This window comes from Peromyscus californicus, unplaced genomic scaffold, assembly GCF_007827085.1.
Source record: "Peromyscus californicus insignis strain IS unplaced genomic scaffold, ASM782708v3 Scaffold_16__1_contigs__length_79575227, whole genome shotgun sequence".
In the NCBI taxonomy this organism is placed as follows: domain Eukaryota; kingdom Metazoa; phylum Chordata; class Mammalia; order Rodentia; family Cricetidae; genus Peromyscus; species Peromyscus californicus.
The window spans coordinates 42,452,549-42,469,560 of record NW_026294458.1 but is presented as its reverse complement, the minus strand read 5'-3'; the positions used below and the strand labels follow the sequence as shown (position 1 = coordinate 42,469,560).

Here is a 17,012-nt window from a genome sequence, read left to right as displayed (position 1 = left end):
TAGCACATAGCAGAGTGCCTAGGTCAGTCCCATGCAGGCTCTCTGTTGTCAGTTCAGTCTCTGTGAGCTCCTGTAAGCCCAGGTTAGTTGATTCTCTGGGTTTTCATGTGGTGAAGGGCATGGATTCCTAAGAAAATGGTAATCGTGAACAGCTGTTACTCTCTATGCAGAGAGAGTGGGCAGACTAGGCTTCAAGTTACATGAGCGAAAACATGCAAAGGAATATAGAAAAAAATGGGTCTTCTAAAGATCTATCAAATGTAATAATGCCCATAGTGGTTAAAAAAGCAGAAAATGTCAAAAGAAATGACTGATTTGATTTTTTTAAAAAAAGAGTTTTTTCTAATTACTTGCTGAATAAGACAGAAAATTAGAGTTCATTCAAATAGAGGATAAAAATATTTGATACAAGAATATTGCAAAAGGAAAAACTAAAAATGACTAAGTCTGGCTTATCTGGCTTTTAAATGCTGTTTCATTTCCCTGTAGAATGCCAGAATCCCCCGGTGATGTTCCCGAATATCCATTGTTCGTCACAGTTGGTGACTGGTTGGATTCTATAAAGATGGGTCAATACAAGAGTAACTTCATGGCAGCAGGCTTTACAACGTTTGATCTGATTTCAAGAATGAGCATTGAGTAAGTAGTTCTAGGCTTATTGCTGTAATTAGATATTCTGCTCATGGAATTTCAAATTCACATGTCCAATCAAGAATACCTTTCCTAAGGCTAGTATGTGATTTCTCTCATTATCATTCCAGTGGAAGCTGAAAGTTACACTTTCAACTATTATTCTTTTAAAGAATATATTTAATTCGAATGGATGTGTGGCATTGTTGTAAATGCTTCCAAAATACATGCTGATCTTATTCACATCATAGACATTATCATCGACATAGTGTTTGTTGCCTTGGTAAAATGCTATTCATATATACTAATAAAGCATAATTAGTTCCTGCTACCTTCATTAAAGCAATCTCCTTATAGTGTTACTTTGCCGTTTTAGAGATCCTTCTGTGTATTATCATGTTCAGACATCTTCAATTGTCTCAAAGATCATTCTTTGCCTACATCCAATAGAAATGTTCAAAATGTGGATTAAAGATATTATAACAATGGAGCCATGTGAAACTGCCATTGTTTTAAGATAGGAATGTAACTTTATATGGTTCAAAACAATGACAGTTTCTTAAGTCAAATACTGGCTTTTATTGATTCTTATGAATTATTTCTCATATATGCACAAACAAGTACGGAGACTAATGTAAAAAATTTCAGGGTACCCACCACCAAGTTTATGAGATAATCCATTCATAAGACAGTTGAAGCTCTGTGTGTACCCCACTTCCACCACAGCTCCCACCCCCATCCCAAGGTCATCCCTGTTCTGTATTTAATGTTTATTAGTCTATGTGTATCTAATTTACATATTTCATGTAAATTTAAAAATTCAGTCAAGAGGTTATGTTTTGTTCTTGCTTTTCTCACCCAACGTTGGAGATTCATTTGCGTTCATGCCGATAAATCTAGTTCATCAGTTTGGGCTACTGTGCAGGACTCCACTGCTTTTAAAATCTGTCTTAGTGCAAGGACTTTTGAATTGTACAATTTTTGTATCCATTTGTGTGTGTGTGTGTGTGTGTGTCTCTTAAGCACAGCAGTGCAGTTGCTCTGGGGTTGTAGAACATGTACATTTCCACAAAATTACTAATTTTGCTTAATGTCATTTTCATACCCATATTATACCTCTACCCTACATGCTCTGTATTTTCTATGACTGTTGCAAATCTATATAACTAATTGAATTCTAAATAGTCTTATGCCAATAGAAATGTAAACATTCTATCTGGATATGGAATTTTTCTTTATATCATTAAATTTGAGATTACATGAATTTTAGAATATTTTATGGAACAAGGGAGAATAAAATAAACAATTTTTGCTATCCATTTATATGACTACTTAACAATTAACCAACACATTTTTTGTCAAATGTAACATGGCATATATTTAACATAGCTAAGTATTCATTTTCTCTGACTTGTATTTATTAAATCTATATGCTTAAAATCTCTCTCTCTCCCCCCCTTCCCTTCTTCTCTGTCTCTTCTCCCTTCTCTCCCCCCTCATATTCTCTCAGTGATATTAGACGAATTGGAGTCATACTCATTGGACATCAGAGACGAATAGTCAGCAGCATACAGACTTTACGTTTACATATGATGCACATACAGGAGAAGGGATTTCATGTATGAAAGTACTATAAACACCTGTATTTTGTGCCTCAGCATTTCTACAAAGAAAGATATACCCTCTACGACTCATTGTTCTGATTCTCCAGACATCCCTTCACAATCCACAGTCTCCTCTTCAGACTATGGCTGCACACCTTAGGTTTATGCTTCCATCCTGGATTTAAGTATCACGCTACAACAGGTCCTCTCTGAATAGCCTGCAAATGAAACTCTGGTCCACTGCAGATTACCACTACATAATGATAAATAACTCAGCATGAATGTATAACTTTGTATAGAAATGTTTGGAAAGTGTTCATGGACTTAACCTAAAGGAATTTGTCCAGGTGTGGCATCTTCAAGATGTATGTAGAGTTTGACGATAGATAAGAAAGAAATAGTTGATCATTCTTCCATGTTTTGTGATCGAGTAGCTTCCAACTTGACATGCTTCTTTTTCGATAGTTTTACTCAACTCTACGGGTTGTACTGTTGTTTTATTTTTAATACCTTAACTGTTGGTGCCTGATGTTGTTACAACGATTTGCAGAAACGATCAATGATTCCATATAGTGCATTTGTGTCAGGTGTGACTACTGTATGAAGGGCATTGTTGGGGAGGGAGATGGACAAAAATACTGTGCTTTTAAATATTCTAAGGCTGGGTTTGTCTATATTTTTAAATTGACTTTATAGGGTTATACATATTTCATAGTAGGTGGTTGTTTAGAGGCTTTTCCCCCCTCTAATTTTTTACTAACTATACTGTATTTCTCTAGTATGTTACAAGAATAACCCTTGGAAAGACCAAGAGTGAGCCCATTACTCTGATAGTTTTCATAGACAGATGCATGGAGTATATCTATGGCTGTTCCCTTGGATTCATCTTCACAAGTTTGAAAAACAATTATCAAAGCGTTGAGAAAGTTAATTGTTCACAATGAAAAATTTTTAAAATAAAAGGTCTAAAATGGTAGCCATAGATTAAATTGGAAATTATTTATTCAATTTAAGATAGCTTGCAGTGGCCTAAGGTAATAAACACATGGAGTTGATTGATAACCACTGTATTTTCCAACTTTAACAATTCCAATATTTTTGTTCACAAAAATAAGTTACATGAACACTCTGAATGGTTTTCCAAATCTTCTAAGAAATTAGTATGGATAACATAAACATGATATAAATATATCTCACATTAAGCATATATATGCATATATACATATATATAATGTGTAAACCTTGGTCCATCATAGTATATAAAAATAAGAACACATTTGAGATGTGTTGTCATAATCTTCTCTGAGGCTTGCAGCAAAAAAAAAAAAAAGCAAATATATTTTTCCAATGAATTTGTCAGCTTATCAAAATAGTGCTCCTTTTAAGATAAACTCAACCATAAAATCATCTGCTCCCTGTGAAACTACAAAAATTACCATTGTGATGAGTGAAGAATAACTGGAAGAAAAATGCAGATCAGATTGTCTAAAGAGGTGGATTGAGTGAACCAATTTTTATTTGATGTCAGAGACAAAGGTATCCTCTTCACATACACAAATTCCTACCTAAACTTTCCTAAGAAAAGATAAAGTTATTTCTATTTAAGGACCCTCACTTTTCCTTTTATTCTTGTTTGTAAGATTTTTTTTTCTTTTCATATGAGATCCTTTTATATAATTTCTTTACCTGACTCATCTTCTTGGGTTTTTTCCCTCCTATTGCTTAACTATACAGAAAAAGGAAAGAATGGAATTCCATCCCTTTTTAAGTAAGTGTGTCAGAAATAGCTACTAATATTTTCTAGCCACCTACATGCATGGCCATGTATCACTCATAGACTCTCTGCAGTTTGCCTGATACATTTACACAAATCTGGATACATTTAGGGGAAATACAAAATTTCCATATTTATCTGTCTTTAAATATCTATAAAATGATAACAGATGTAAACAGATGATTAAATTTATTAATCATATATATTTATTTTTATAATACAACAAAAGGTATTTAGAAAAATAAGAAATAGAATAATATGGTCCATCATAGGACTCTGTCTGCAGCATCTGTATGCCTTGATATAAATTCTATAATAGTATTTAAAATTCTGTGGAATTTACATTCAGTGATGGCAAGATTAAAAATCTGTTAACATTCTTCTTTTAAAAGTCTGATGATGCAATTCTATTTCTATTTAATTTGCATTTCTATGTCTTTCCTGATTTATTACAAAATTCTCTTTCTACTCTCTATCTCCATATCTTCTTCCAAGTTTTATAAAATTACATTTTTAATTTACCAAGCTATGCGCATGATAATGTTAAGTGTAATTATGAACTTCATTATAAACAGAACAAGGCAGAAGTATGTGCAAAATTAAACAGAAATATTAAATTATAAGAATATCTATTTCATTGCTGCCTAATGGTCATGCACCCTATGATTCAAGAGGAATTAAGATCTGGGGATATGAATGGTTAAAACACCAAATGCAGTTGGCAATATAACAAGAAACAATCTGAGATTTCTTTGGTGCCTACGATCAATAACAAGTATAAGACAAAATAAGCTAATGACTTTCATAATTACAGTTAGGAATAACTTCTTATATCTAGAATATGCATATACATTATGTACTTGCTTTTAAAAAATCTTAGTCAATTCTAATGAGTGAGTTCTTAGAATTTTGAAAATCAGACCGTGTAAATTTTTTATTTTCTCAAAGTCAACTTCTGGTCTATAGCCAAAAAAATGTACAATGAAGAATGAAGGTGGTGTATTTAAATCATTCAGCTAAAAAATATCTGAAATGATGACAGTGTAGCAGGAAGGAAGAATTACAGAAAATTTGCAAAGTTTCTCTGGAACTGCTGATAAATGTGTTGTGCATGCTATAATCACAGATTTATTACACTGTGTATCACTTCTTAAAATCTACCCAGCTACAAACTGAATAAGGCAGCATTCCAATCATAACTCTAAAGCCTCACATAGCCCATAATAGAAAAAAAGTGAAATTTAATCTGTGAAAAGTTAAGTTTTTATAAAGCTCTCTATGGCATTGATAGTGAAGAGGAAATTGCATAACATCCAACCTGTGTTCTAAACGTCTGCTTTGATACCTTTCTCTATTAAATTTATGCTCTGGGAGAAAATCAGTTAAACTCTCAACTCAAGATTTTTACCAGTATTGCCTTTTTTTATTCCTTTATTAAATTTTTCAGCCCTCTCCATTTTTTGTTTAAATCCCCTCTTCAATCTCCTTCTGTTTCAGGTTCTATCAATACACTCATTATATCAGCACAGTGAAGCAGAGCACGTCTAAAAATGCCTTGTAAGTTTCCATAGAAGGGGCAGGATGGCAGGGCAGGTTGGAAAAAAGTATACTTTTAACATGTTAGGTCTCAGCATACAAATGGGAGCCCTTCAAGTTAGAAGCTGTGAGCTCTGACTTTGCTTAACAGAAAACTACGCACAAAGGGAGGAAATTCAAAATAGATTGTTCCTTCACCTTCGGTGAGCTAAGTCTAATACTAATTGAAAAGAAATTAGTATTTTAATAATCCACTGTTAACTTATAGGGGATCCGTGTTTTTATACATAAAAGAGATTTAAAGCCGATAGAAGCATGATCCTAATTAGTCTTAATAATAAAAACCTAGAGTCAGTTATCAGGGTAAAAGCTGAAAGATCAGAGAAGCAAAGGAGCAGCAGCCACAGTCACCTCTTACCTCTCCAACTCCTCAGACTGGAAAGGGCAGAGCTCCTGTGTCTGCCCCGCCTTATCACTTCCTCTCTCTGCCCAGCCATATCGCTTCCTGTCTCCTGTTTCTACAGACCTCCAGACCTTTATGGTTGACTAGTGACTAGCTCCAACTTCTGATTTTCAGGCAAGCTTTATTTGTCAGAACACAAACAAAGTATCACCACAGCAGATATATCAGTTCTTATATTATTATCTCCTTAACTTTCACAACTACATGAAATTTCATGTAGTCAGATAAACTCTTACTCATAATTAATCAAAACATATTTGATACTTTTTTTAAACAGTAGAGAAGTATACTGGTTACAACTGGGGATGTTCATTTGTCCTTCACATGTTCAAGTCATATAACTTTTCCATTTTATGATCAACATTTCCAACATACTTTCTGATTTTTATAATGTTCAGAAAGGTATAGGTTTTATTTACTGTAGTTGAACAAAACAACATGCCTCCCATACACATTATTTTTTCACAAAAATGAATTTAAGTATGCTGTTATTGGCTACTATTAATCCCTGAGTTTAAATTTTAGAGATTGGAGCCTCTTTGCAGTTTACTATGGTGACTCTGTCATGGGGGATTGGATCTTGCTATAGAATAAAACTAAACAAACAGGAGCTAGTCAAGTGTGAAGTGCATTTTCAATTCCTGTTAGAAAGATGTATTTTGAATCTTGGAATCTCTTAAAATTCTTCTCAAACATCCATTACTCTGTTTGGTAGAGGGAATCAATCATACTTGTGTGTTCTCTAAGATACTCTCATCAGAAGTCAGTCCATATATGAAATCATTCTTCAGATAGCCTATAAAAACATCATTTTTTTCAAACCAAACCTGAAAGTAATCTTTCACCTGAGCTAATTTTTCTAGCAGATGTAATGTATGCACTTCAAAGCTTGTACAAAATCCTTTCCGACAGGATCCATTAACCAGGGAAAGAAGTGATTACCCATGACTAGAATGAACAGAGCCAAAGGGAAGAAAAACCTCATGTTGCATAAAAATATATTGCGAATTCCTCTCACTGTTCCCTTTAAAAATCAAGACTTTAGGCAGATGTTTTAAAGATTTATTAGAAAAACAGTAGGGTTTTGTTATACAGAGATCTGACATGATACATATGTCTCCTGGGAAACAGAAAGTTGGAAAGGTCTAGAAGTCACAGGTTGTCTAGATGTAATTGAACTAACCTCTTTTACTGACTAGTACTTAGATTCAAATTATCAATAGGTCAAATTATTTTGAAACTTTTTATTGAGTTATATATATAAAAGCTTGAGTTCTTTGCCCTTGGATCAGGTGTTTTTTATTTGGTTGGCAGATTTCTCTTTTGAAATCACAGAATGTAACTAAAAGTTTAGCTTTTCAAGTTACTGCATTTAAAATGAAACAAGTAAGTTAAGAGAACTTCAATGTCTAAGGGAGGTAAAGGACTTCTAAATAAACCAGTTTTTCCAAAAGAATCTGACAACTACAATACTTGTGCATCTCAGTGATATCAAGTCACTCCTACTTTATAATAAATAACACTTTCCTAATAAAAGCAATTTTTATAGCGAAAACAAAGCAATGTCCTTTCTTAAATTGCTATACTCATTAGTCACACTGCCATCTTTTCTTCAAAAAAAGAATCTTTGATTTGTTTCATATTAAGAGAAATTTTCAAAGGATAATTCTCCTACTCTTATGTACAACCAATTTTTTTAAGAATATCAGAGCCACTAAAGAAATAGTACCAGTCATAAAACAGGATAAAGGATAACACAATACAGAGAGTTGTGCATACTATGAAGTATGCACATCCATCCCTAGGGCAAATTGTTTCCAGTTTTGTATTATCAAATAAGGTATAGGTTAACCATACATTTATCCCACAAGTTGTAAATTCAACAAGTATTTATTCTATTAATGATACTCTCTCAAGTAACATATCTGTCCTTTTCCATGTTTCTATATCATACTTATCTTCTAGTGGTCTTTAATTTGCCACAATCGAATTCTAGTTGGTGTGTTATCAAACCAAATAGAAAATCAGAATAACAAAAAGTGGATAATAATGCTACTAAGGGATCCCTACTCAGTTGGCATCAGGATCTCCATGTCAATAGTCCTCACTGAAAGGAAGATCCAATGTTGTCTCCACATACTATGTGATTATAAAGAAAACTCTAGGGACATAAGAATCATTGTTTTTCATATATCATGTTCAGATTTTATATTTAGTCATAATTGTTTTCATGAGTTAAACATGAACTTAAGTACAAAGCAATATTGATATAAACCTTATTGTTTGTGTTTTTTGTGCTGGTGATAAGCCTAAGGCCTTGTCACAGGGTAGTACCAGAGTTACTCCTCCAGCTGATGCCAGCATTTCAGTACAAGTCTGTTCATATCTTGTGTTCCTACACAAGACACTCTTCTGTTTTTTCCCTTCCAGAAAGAGCCAATATCATTTTAAGTGTTTGAAATCATGACATATGGCGTGAAAAAAAATAAGCCAGATCCTAAAAACAAACCACAAATTTCCAAGGTTTTATCTGGAATGCTCTGTTGCTTCTGGGGTGTCATAAATCTTTTCTACATTGAATTATTTGTAGAATTAGCTGTTTGTGTTTTAGACAGAACTTGCTTTAACATATTTTTCATTTAAACACATCTTCATTCAATCTGAAAGGATGAAACACTATTAATTCTATTGTCTCAAATTGACAGGGAAAGTAATATTCTCTCTTCATAATCCTGAACTATAGATATTATCAAATCCATGATGAAATTTTAACTGGGCATGCTTTGTTGTCATATATTTGTTTTCCTTTACTGAATCTACTTAAAATAACGTCTTTAGAAACTCTAAGAAAATAAAAACGAGTAGCCACGCACTTGCTAGGGAATTTGTAAATGAATGAGCTACTTTCCCATCAAAGTGGTTCATATGATTATTGTTAAAACCAAATTGTTCTCATACTCACTGATATATTATCTAAAAATATCATTGCCATATACACTTAAAGTATTGTTGAGACAATGGTGAATATTACTGACAATAAATGAATAATGAAGCTTTTAAATTTTTTTGCAATATATGGAAAGCAAAGTTTAATGTATATAAATGTTTTTCATTGGAGTTTTTAATTTAATGTGTTTTCTCTTCCTGTGCTATATATAGTTCTTCAAGGAAAATCATATTAATATATTGATACTATGCAAAACTCTCATTTTCTTTTTATAAAAACATGGAGCTGTTGTTCAATTTTATTGTTTTTAATTAATCCTTTGAGAGTGGGAAAATATAAATAAAACCTGAAATGGGAGCATTTTAGGGGAAGAGGGGCACAACATTAGATCAGTAGTAACAAAAATGAATGTGAGGAACACTTGATTTTAAGGGTCATGAATGTGTTTTATTTTGGATATCATACTAATTATTTCACTAATATCATTTCCCCTCAGATTGTGACATTGAAAACCTGTATGTAGAAAATAAATGCCTTTAGGAGATTTTTTTCCATTAACTTAGTTTTCATTTTGCGTGCAAGGAAAATACCAATAGTTTAAATTTTGTTTTTGAAAGAGTGAGCTATACTTGTAATAACAGCATACATGAAAGATCAGAAGCATGTCATTAATTATAACTTTAATACAGAATATTACAGAACAAAAGGTAGTAAAAAGAGTAGCTTATGATAAAGGGGTTACTTCATTTAAAAAGAAAACTATTAAAAAAGAATCAGTTAACATTCTGTCATGTTGTTCTCACTTTTAATTTTGAAATAGATGAATTTTGAGGGTGTGAATATATAATGTGAATAATTCTACTCATTTTTGTGAATATATATATTGACATTAAAATAGAAAAAATATCTTATGAAAACACTGAAATTAAACAACTTTTTAAAATACTAGAAGGCTATGGCCATATCTGAACATTCTTGTAGTAATGCTTTTGATTTCTAAGAAACATAGGCAAAAGATTTTTGAACTCATAGTTCATTAAATGTGACTCTCAAAATATTTTATATGTGTTAATGAATTATCCAATTCATAGATTTTTTTAAACTTATCATTAAATTTGAAACAGTATCTAAAAGATACTGAAGAGATGCTGTGAAAGGGTTTACAATCAACATAATTTTAAGCAGTTATATGTATTTTACACAATATTAAATGTTTTTAAATGCAATATCTTCATATAAATTTTATGTGACACTTTGGTTTTTATGTGCCACCTTAAAACTCTAAATGATTATATTCTTTATTTCCCTAGTTGCTTTCAGAGCCACTCCTAGAAGTTTGGAGTTTGTTTTCTTTTGCCCATTTTTGGAAATAGAGTCTCACTTTGTGGCCCAGGCTGGCCTCAGTATCCTCTCCCCTCTGTCACTGGGTGCTGAAAGTCCAGAGTTGTGTACCTGGACTGTAGTCTCATGTTATATATTTTCATTCAATCACATAATATTAGTAACTTTCCAATTCTCTTAGCTAGAATTTCTTCTTCTTTTTTCAAAGAATTCTTTTATCTCATACTATTCAGATATCCTATAAGGTCAGCTAGAAAAAGCAAATTGTTTTACTTTCTCAACAAGAGAAACACAAAAAAGAGGTTCACAACAAACTTAGTGAATTTAGGATAATAATGTTTAATTTTTCTAGTCATTTTTTATTTGATGTTTAAGATTTCACTGAATACGATGTTCAAACAAAAGCAAATAACTATTCCATTTTATATAATCTATTTGTTTTCTTCCAAGTCTCCAAAACCTTCTGAAAAAAAATATAATATTCCATTTTCCTATTTTACAACCTTAACCACTTTGCATTAAATATAGAAGTATCTATAATTTAATGTATATGACCAGAATAGCATGATTTGCCTAATTTTATCCTATTTATATTATGTGATATTTAAAACAACAACAAAATAAAGCAAATCATGTGAGTTTACTGGCCCAAACCTGTAAAATTCCTCAACTTTAAAATAAGTATATACGCTTACATAAAATTTACTTTGAATATGTTTATTATAAATACAGACATCCAACAAAAGCACTAAGGGTTAGTGATGACCAAGACAAGCAAGGTCCGAGATTCTGAAATTGACATTTTAGTAGTAAAGACAAACAACAGCCATGCGTTATACTCATAATCATGTTACATACACATTACAGTTACAAGTGACTGTGACTTCACAGTAAGTGGTAAAATAAATTGGTACTGATATGATTTTAAACTGCAATCCAGAAAACTGGAAGGAACATCCATGAGAGGAGCAAGAACAAAGTTATAAGTAAGGGAGTAGCTAACAGTTGGGAATTTGGAGTGTACGAGAATATAGAGAGTGATACATAGTAGTGAGGAAAATGGAGAATCAAAGAGCATGAACAAGGCTGCGGTGATTTAGAAAAAAGTGGTAGCTCTTGGGAGATGCTAAAGACAGAGACAAGTGGAACAGTTTTGGATGATTTCAAACCAGGTTTACTCATCAGTAGTTGGGATTGGGATTGAGAATGAGGGATGAAGAAGACAGAAAAACCAAAACTAAATTTGCATTTGGGGAAGCAGCAATTGATTGAATGGCAGTGAAATAGGAGCTTTGGAGGGGAAAATCAATTTTGGCTTTGGCTATATGATGTCAGAAATAAACAGCAGCTATTCAAGTGGAACTATATGTAGGCAGCTATAGTCTTAGAGATAGCTCAGCAGTAGACTGTTTTACTTGCAAGATTGATGACATGAGTTTAAGCCCAGGAATCATCATTTAAAAAACCTAACATCATGGCACTCTTGTAATTCCACAGCTGGTAGATGTAGACAAGAAGATCCCTGAGGCTTGCTGGTCAGCCAGTTTAGCTGTAAGTTCGATGTCAGTGAAAGACCTGACTCAACATAATGGTGGACAGCAACTAAGGACACTCAAATTTGTCATCTGGCCTCTACATGTACAGGCACACACGAGCGTGCACATACACACAGTTGTAAACAGTTGTATCTGAGACTTCAAAAGAGCTATTAAGACTGGAGATCAGAATTGAAATTCATTAGTCTATATATCAGTGTTTACATTTTAAAACCAAGAATAACCCTGTACAATAGATAAAAAAATATGCCTGGGATTGAGCTTTAAAAAAAAAATCCAGTGCTTAGGGGTTAGGCAGAGAACAAGAAGTTAATAATGTAAACCAAGAAGTAAAAGGTAAGGTACAGAAAAGAGAAATGTAGTTGAGTGGGTGCTTTTAAGTCAAGATCAGGGCTAGAGAGATGGCTTAACAGTGTGTACTTGCAGAGGACCTGAGTTTGGTTTTAGCACCTACATGCAGGAGCTTAAAACAGTCGCCCATCATTGTAGCTCCAGAGGATCTATGCCCTCTTCCGGCCTCTAGGGCATTCCCACACATGTGCACATACACAGAGACACATACATACAAAGTTAAAAATAATAGAAATAAGTCTAAAAGAAAAGAAAAGAAAAAAAAGTCAAGATCACACCAAAGTAATGGTCATTGGACATGACAACTTTGTCCAGAATGCTCCTTGAAGTCCTTACTGAGGGCAGTCTCTATGAAACAGTGAAGTGAAAGCCTGCCTGGAATAGACTGAGAAATACAAAATGGAATCAGAATCTGTAAACAAGTCTTCAGAAGTATTTGTTGTGACAGAAGCCAAGAAAAAATAGGCCTGTAGCAAAGGAGCTCGGGTCAAGAGAGTTCTGGGTTTTGTGTTTTATTTTGTTTAGAGGAAGGATGCTAAAGCATATTTGCATACTAATGAGAGTGATTTGGCAGAGTGGAAACTGATTATGCAGGAGAGAAGGTAATTACAGAAAAAGGCTGAAGAGGTAGAAGGTTTGTTGGTATTCACGCTAAGTATAAAGGTTACTTTGAAAAGGAACAGGTACAAGGAACTCCAGTGCAAGGGAAAAGATTATGCACTATGCAGATAAACTGATAGATCTGTGGTAGAAAGGCAAAAACATTGCTTTGTGAGTAGTTTGATTTGAGCAAGAAAAGTCAATGTTGGGGTTGGGAAGGAAGTGTAGGATAGTTACATATATATATATATATATATATATATATATATATAATTTGCATACACATTTGATGGGACTTTATGTATAATAAATAGTGAGGAAAACATAAACTATCTCAAAGGCATCTTCATCAAATATCAGTTTTAAGATAACTTATTAGAAGACCTGACACTTTGTTTTTCAAGGACTGGAATGAGTCTTCTCTGTCCATATTGTAGAGATTGAGGATTTCTCAAGGGTATGAGTATTACTTCTGTTTCCTTACTTATGTTTGCCTGTGACAGAGAATATGGCAGAAACATTTGGTACATATTCTACTTTAAAAGCTATGAAAATTAAAATTAGTCTTGAAAGAGGTATAGTATTTATTTGGCCTGTCAATATTCTCAAATCCTATTTTGGAGGGGTTTCCGTACCCATCCAAATTTTAAAAAGAAATAAAGTAGGTGAGCAGATGTTAATATTCTAAGATAAATTGCTTTTGCTTTTGTTCCACATAGAAAACACTCAAATATTTTGCCATTTAGAAGTACATGGGCAATATAAGGTTGTTTTGTTCATTGTTCCACTCAACTTAACAGACAGGATTTTTTTTTCTTAAACAGTGCTTGGTGCTTCATTTCTGGATAAGCTGTATCTGATGTGTGGGAATTTAAAGATGCATATTGCTTCTTTGGGCTTTATGTGAAATTAGATTGTGACTAATGGGATTAGATTGTTCTCCAGATTTTTGCTGTTCTAGCATAACCAAAATATATATAAGTATACATGTAAATGTTTATCTGCTTAAACACTTTAGATATTTAAATGGCCACCTCAAATTTTAAATGGTAGACATTTTCAATGCACTCAAAATATTAAGAATGAAAGTCTTTGTGACACAAACCCTAAAAAAAATAGTAAATTATGTATTTCTTTTTTTATTGTTTTCTTGAGACAGGGTTTCTCTGTGTGACAGTCCTAGCTGTCCTGAAACTCATTTTGTAGCCCAGGCTGGCCTCAAACTCACAGAGAGTGTGCCTCTCTCTGCCTCCCGAGTACTGGGATTAAAGGTGTACACCACCGCCGCCTAGCTAGTGTATTTCTATAAAATACCTAGATAACATCTGTCTAGAAGAACTTATTTAATCTCTCACAGAGATTATATCTGACTAATCAAAAACTACAGTCATAATATTTTCCTTCCACAAGTTAAAGACTTTCAATGTCTTTCTTTGTAAACTGACCTGAAGCTATTAATCATCAAATGTGAGCATTATAGCCATCTATTCTTGCAAGAGAGTATGTATCTGTTTATGACAATGAGGAAGAATAGCACCACATGATGTTTTCTCAGTTTGGAATCATATCACTATTTAGGGCATATGTTTCCTCCCAAGTTGTTTATACAATCTGTTTTCTTCTTAGTTGTAATTATTATATGGTAGAGACACAAATGCAGCAAAATGGTGTTACTCAAACTGCAATCCCACCTACTACCTACTTGACCATAGTAGAGGAGTAGTCCAGATTGATTGGAAAGTGGTACTATTTTCATCTTATAAAAATCTACTATAATATTCATGTAAATTTTCATGTGCTGGCATGCATACAAGTTAATAGTGTTATAGAATGTCCAGCTCTCAATATGAGGGATTGTTTATGGTAAATTGCATTATGTATGTCATCTATTTGCTGAAAGAATATGGTGTTTAGCAAAACAACCTGCTGAGCAACATAGTAAGATTTTTGTACAAAGTACAAATTGCTAATTACTGTATTTTATTTTTCTATGATTTCCTAAAAGGCATTATCAGGGTCTTACAGATGGAGAAAGCCTGTTTATTAAAATATCTATTACCAAATAAAAGTTACAGTTTTGGTGGTTGAATTTGTGACGTTTTGTACTGTTATATGCAAGTATATTATTGTAATTTACTAATTTACTTTTTAGTATATACTTCTAGGTATTGTTTAGAACTTTAATAATTCTGTATGCAAAACATAGTTGTAATTTTTCAAAATAATTACAGACTTTGAGGTCTAGGCATAAATTCACACATATCACTATAATTAATGGATACATATTTTTGTAGTGATTTTATACTGGCAAATATTTTATGAGATTCAGATGAATGAAATTATGTATTACAGAGGTAGTTTATACACATACACATATAGCACACCCACAATATCAACTGTTCTAACAAATCTTTAGACCATCACTAAAGATTTCCATCGAAAAATATCCAATAAATTATAAATCTGAGATTTTCCAGATTCCTTGTAAGTTGCTAATAAGAAAATACATCTGAGAGATGGCTCAGAGGTTAAGAGCACTGACTGTTCTTCCAGTTTAATTCCTAGCAACCACATGGTGACTCACAACCATCTGTAACGAGATTTGGTGTCCTCTGCTGGCATGCAGGCAGAACACTGTACACATAATAAATAAATCTTAAAAAAAAAGAAGAAAATACATCTGCACTATTCTGAGTTGATCCAATGTATCTCAGACTTTTATAATTGTTGAACTGTAGTTCCAACAAGCCACTGTGACATGAAAGGTGGTATCTAAAACTCTCTTAGACATGTGTCTTAAGTAGACTTGAGAAAATTAATACTGTTTTCAAAGCTTGTTGTGCTCACAATAAAATCAAGAAAGTCAAATTAACTTTTTAAGTCAAATGGAATAATTTTATGTCGTGTTTCTGGGTAAACGCTAGAGAGGTTACAGCTGCCAACCATCAAAACAGCAGATGCAAACATCTGAAATATTTACATTATTTTAGGGTTCATCTTTTCAATGTTTTCTGGATCACCAAATAGAATTTAGGCATCGTGTGAACTCTTTAATCTCTAATAACAATAAAATAAATTATTAACTACACTTCTCTAAAGTAACTGTTCTCCTTATAGTTAAAATCATCTAAGTTGAGGATGAAGCGGTGGCTCAGTGGTTTAAAGCAATGTGGCTCTTACAGAGGAACTAGGTTTGATTCTCAGCACTCACATGGTGGCTCACACCCATCCCTAATTCCAGTCCCAGGAGATATGATGCCCTCTGCTGGCCTCTTCCTGAATCAAGTACTCATGTGGTGCATATACATATAAACAGACAAAACACATAAAATAAAATGAATAAGGCCAATAAAGTATCATCTAAGTTTACTATAAAGTTGGTTGTTCAGTCTGTCTCTTATATTTGAGTTTTCTCCAAATGCTTTGTACCAAGAAAAACTGAACTCAGCTTAAAAGAGGCAAAGGAAAAAAAAATTCTAGCACATAAGCTCTATGCTATGTCTAAGGGGAAAATACTATATAAGCATCCACATTTTGTTAAAGTGAGTCACAATATTCAGGATCAAAGAGAAGTGTTTAATAGCTCCCTGTAAATGTGTCTGGTGTCAGAAGTTAAAGGACAACCACATCAGGGATTGAGTTGATTTTCTTTGGGTAACAAAAAAAAACTCAGGACAAAGGAAAGTACTGACTGAACACTTGCTAACAATCAGACATGTATACTTTTCTTTCTTAAGTCCTCAAAACCACTAGATAAAATACCTTTTTGAAGATGAAATACATAGATGGGTTAATTTTTCTAGACTACAAAGTATAGCATATATCCATTATCTATTTTAACAAGGACATTCATGCCATTGTTTTACATACACACACACACACACACACACATCAGTTTTCTTCACTCAGTTTGTTTTTTGCCTTCCAAGCGTCAGGGGATCAGAACTACACCCTATTCCATGTTATGAACATCTGGGAATTTGGAAAGGCAATAGAAAAAGCACTCCATAGTAATACACGTTCAAGTGTCTTTACCACCAAGTCTTTGGAATTCCTTTCAGTTTCCTTCCTTCCTTTTTTTTTTCCACCTCCATAGTCAAGTTACTAGGTCAGATTAAAAAAAAACAAGTATGGTAGTTAAAAATACCGCTAGCTAGTGAAAAGGTAAAATAACATCTCACACTTATGCTACGAAGTGAAATGAAGAGAT

General features: G+C 33.1%; 1 protein-coding gene across 2 annotated transcripts in view; it reads left to right on the top strand.

Moving 5' to 3' along the window:
* Positions 1 to 14,891, top strand: part of Epha6 (EPH receptor A6) — a 935,524-nt gene extending 920,633 nt beyond the window's left edge. For both annotated transcript variants that reach the window (XM_052740946.1, XM_052740947.1), the window contains 2 exons: positions 490 to 639; positions 2,141 to 14,891. In XM_052740946.1, coding sequence (XP_052596906.1) covers positions 490 to 639; positions 2,141 to 2,255 — 265 coding nt within the window. In that variant the 3' untranslated portion in view covers positions 2,256 to 14,891. The remainder of the gene's footprint in view (positions 1 to 489; positions 640 to 2,140) is intronic.
* Positions 14,892 to 17,012: the final 2,121 nt, after the last annotated feature.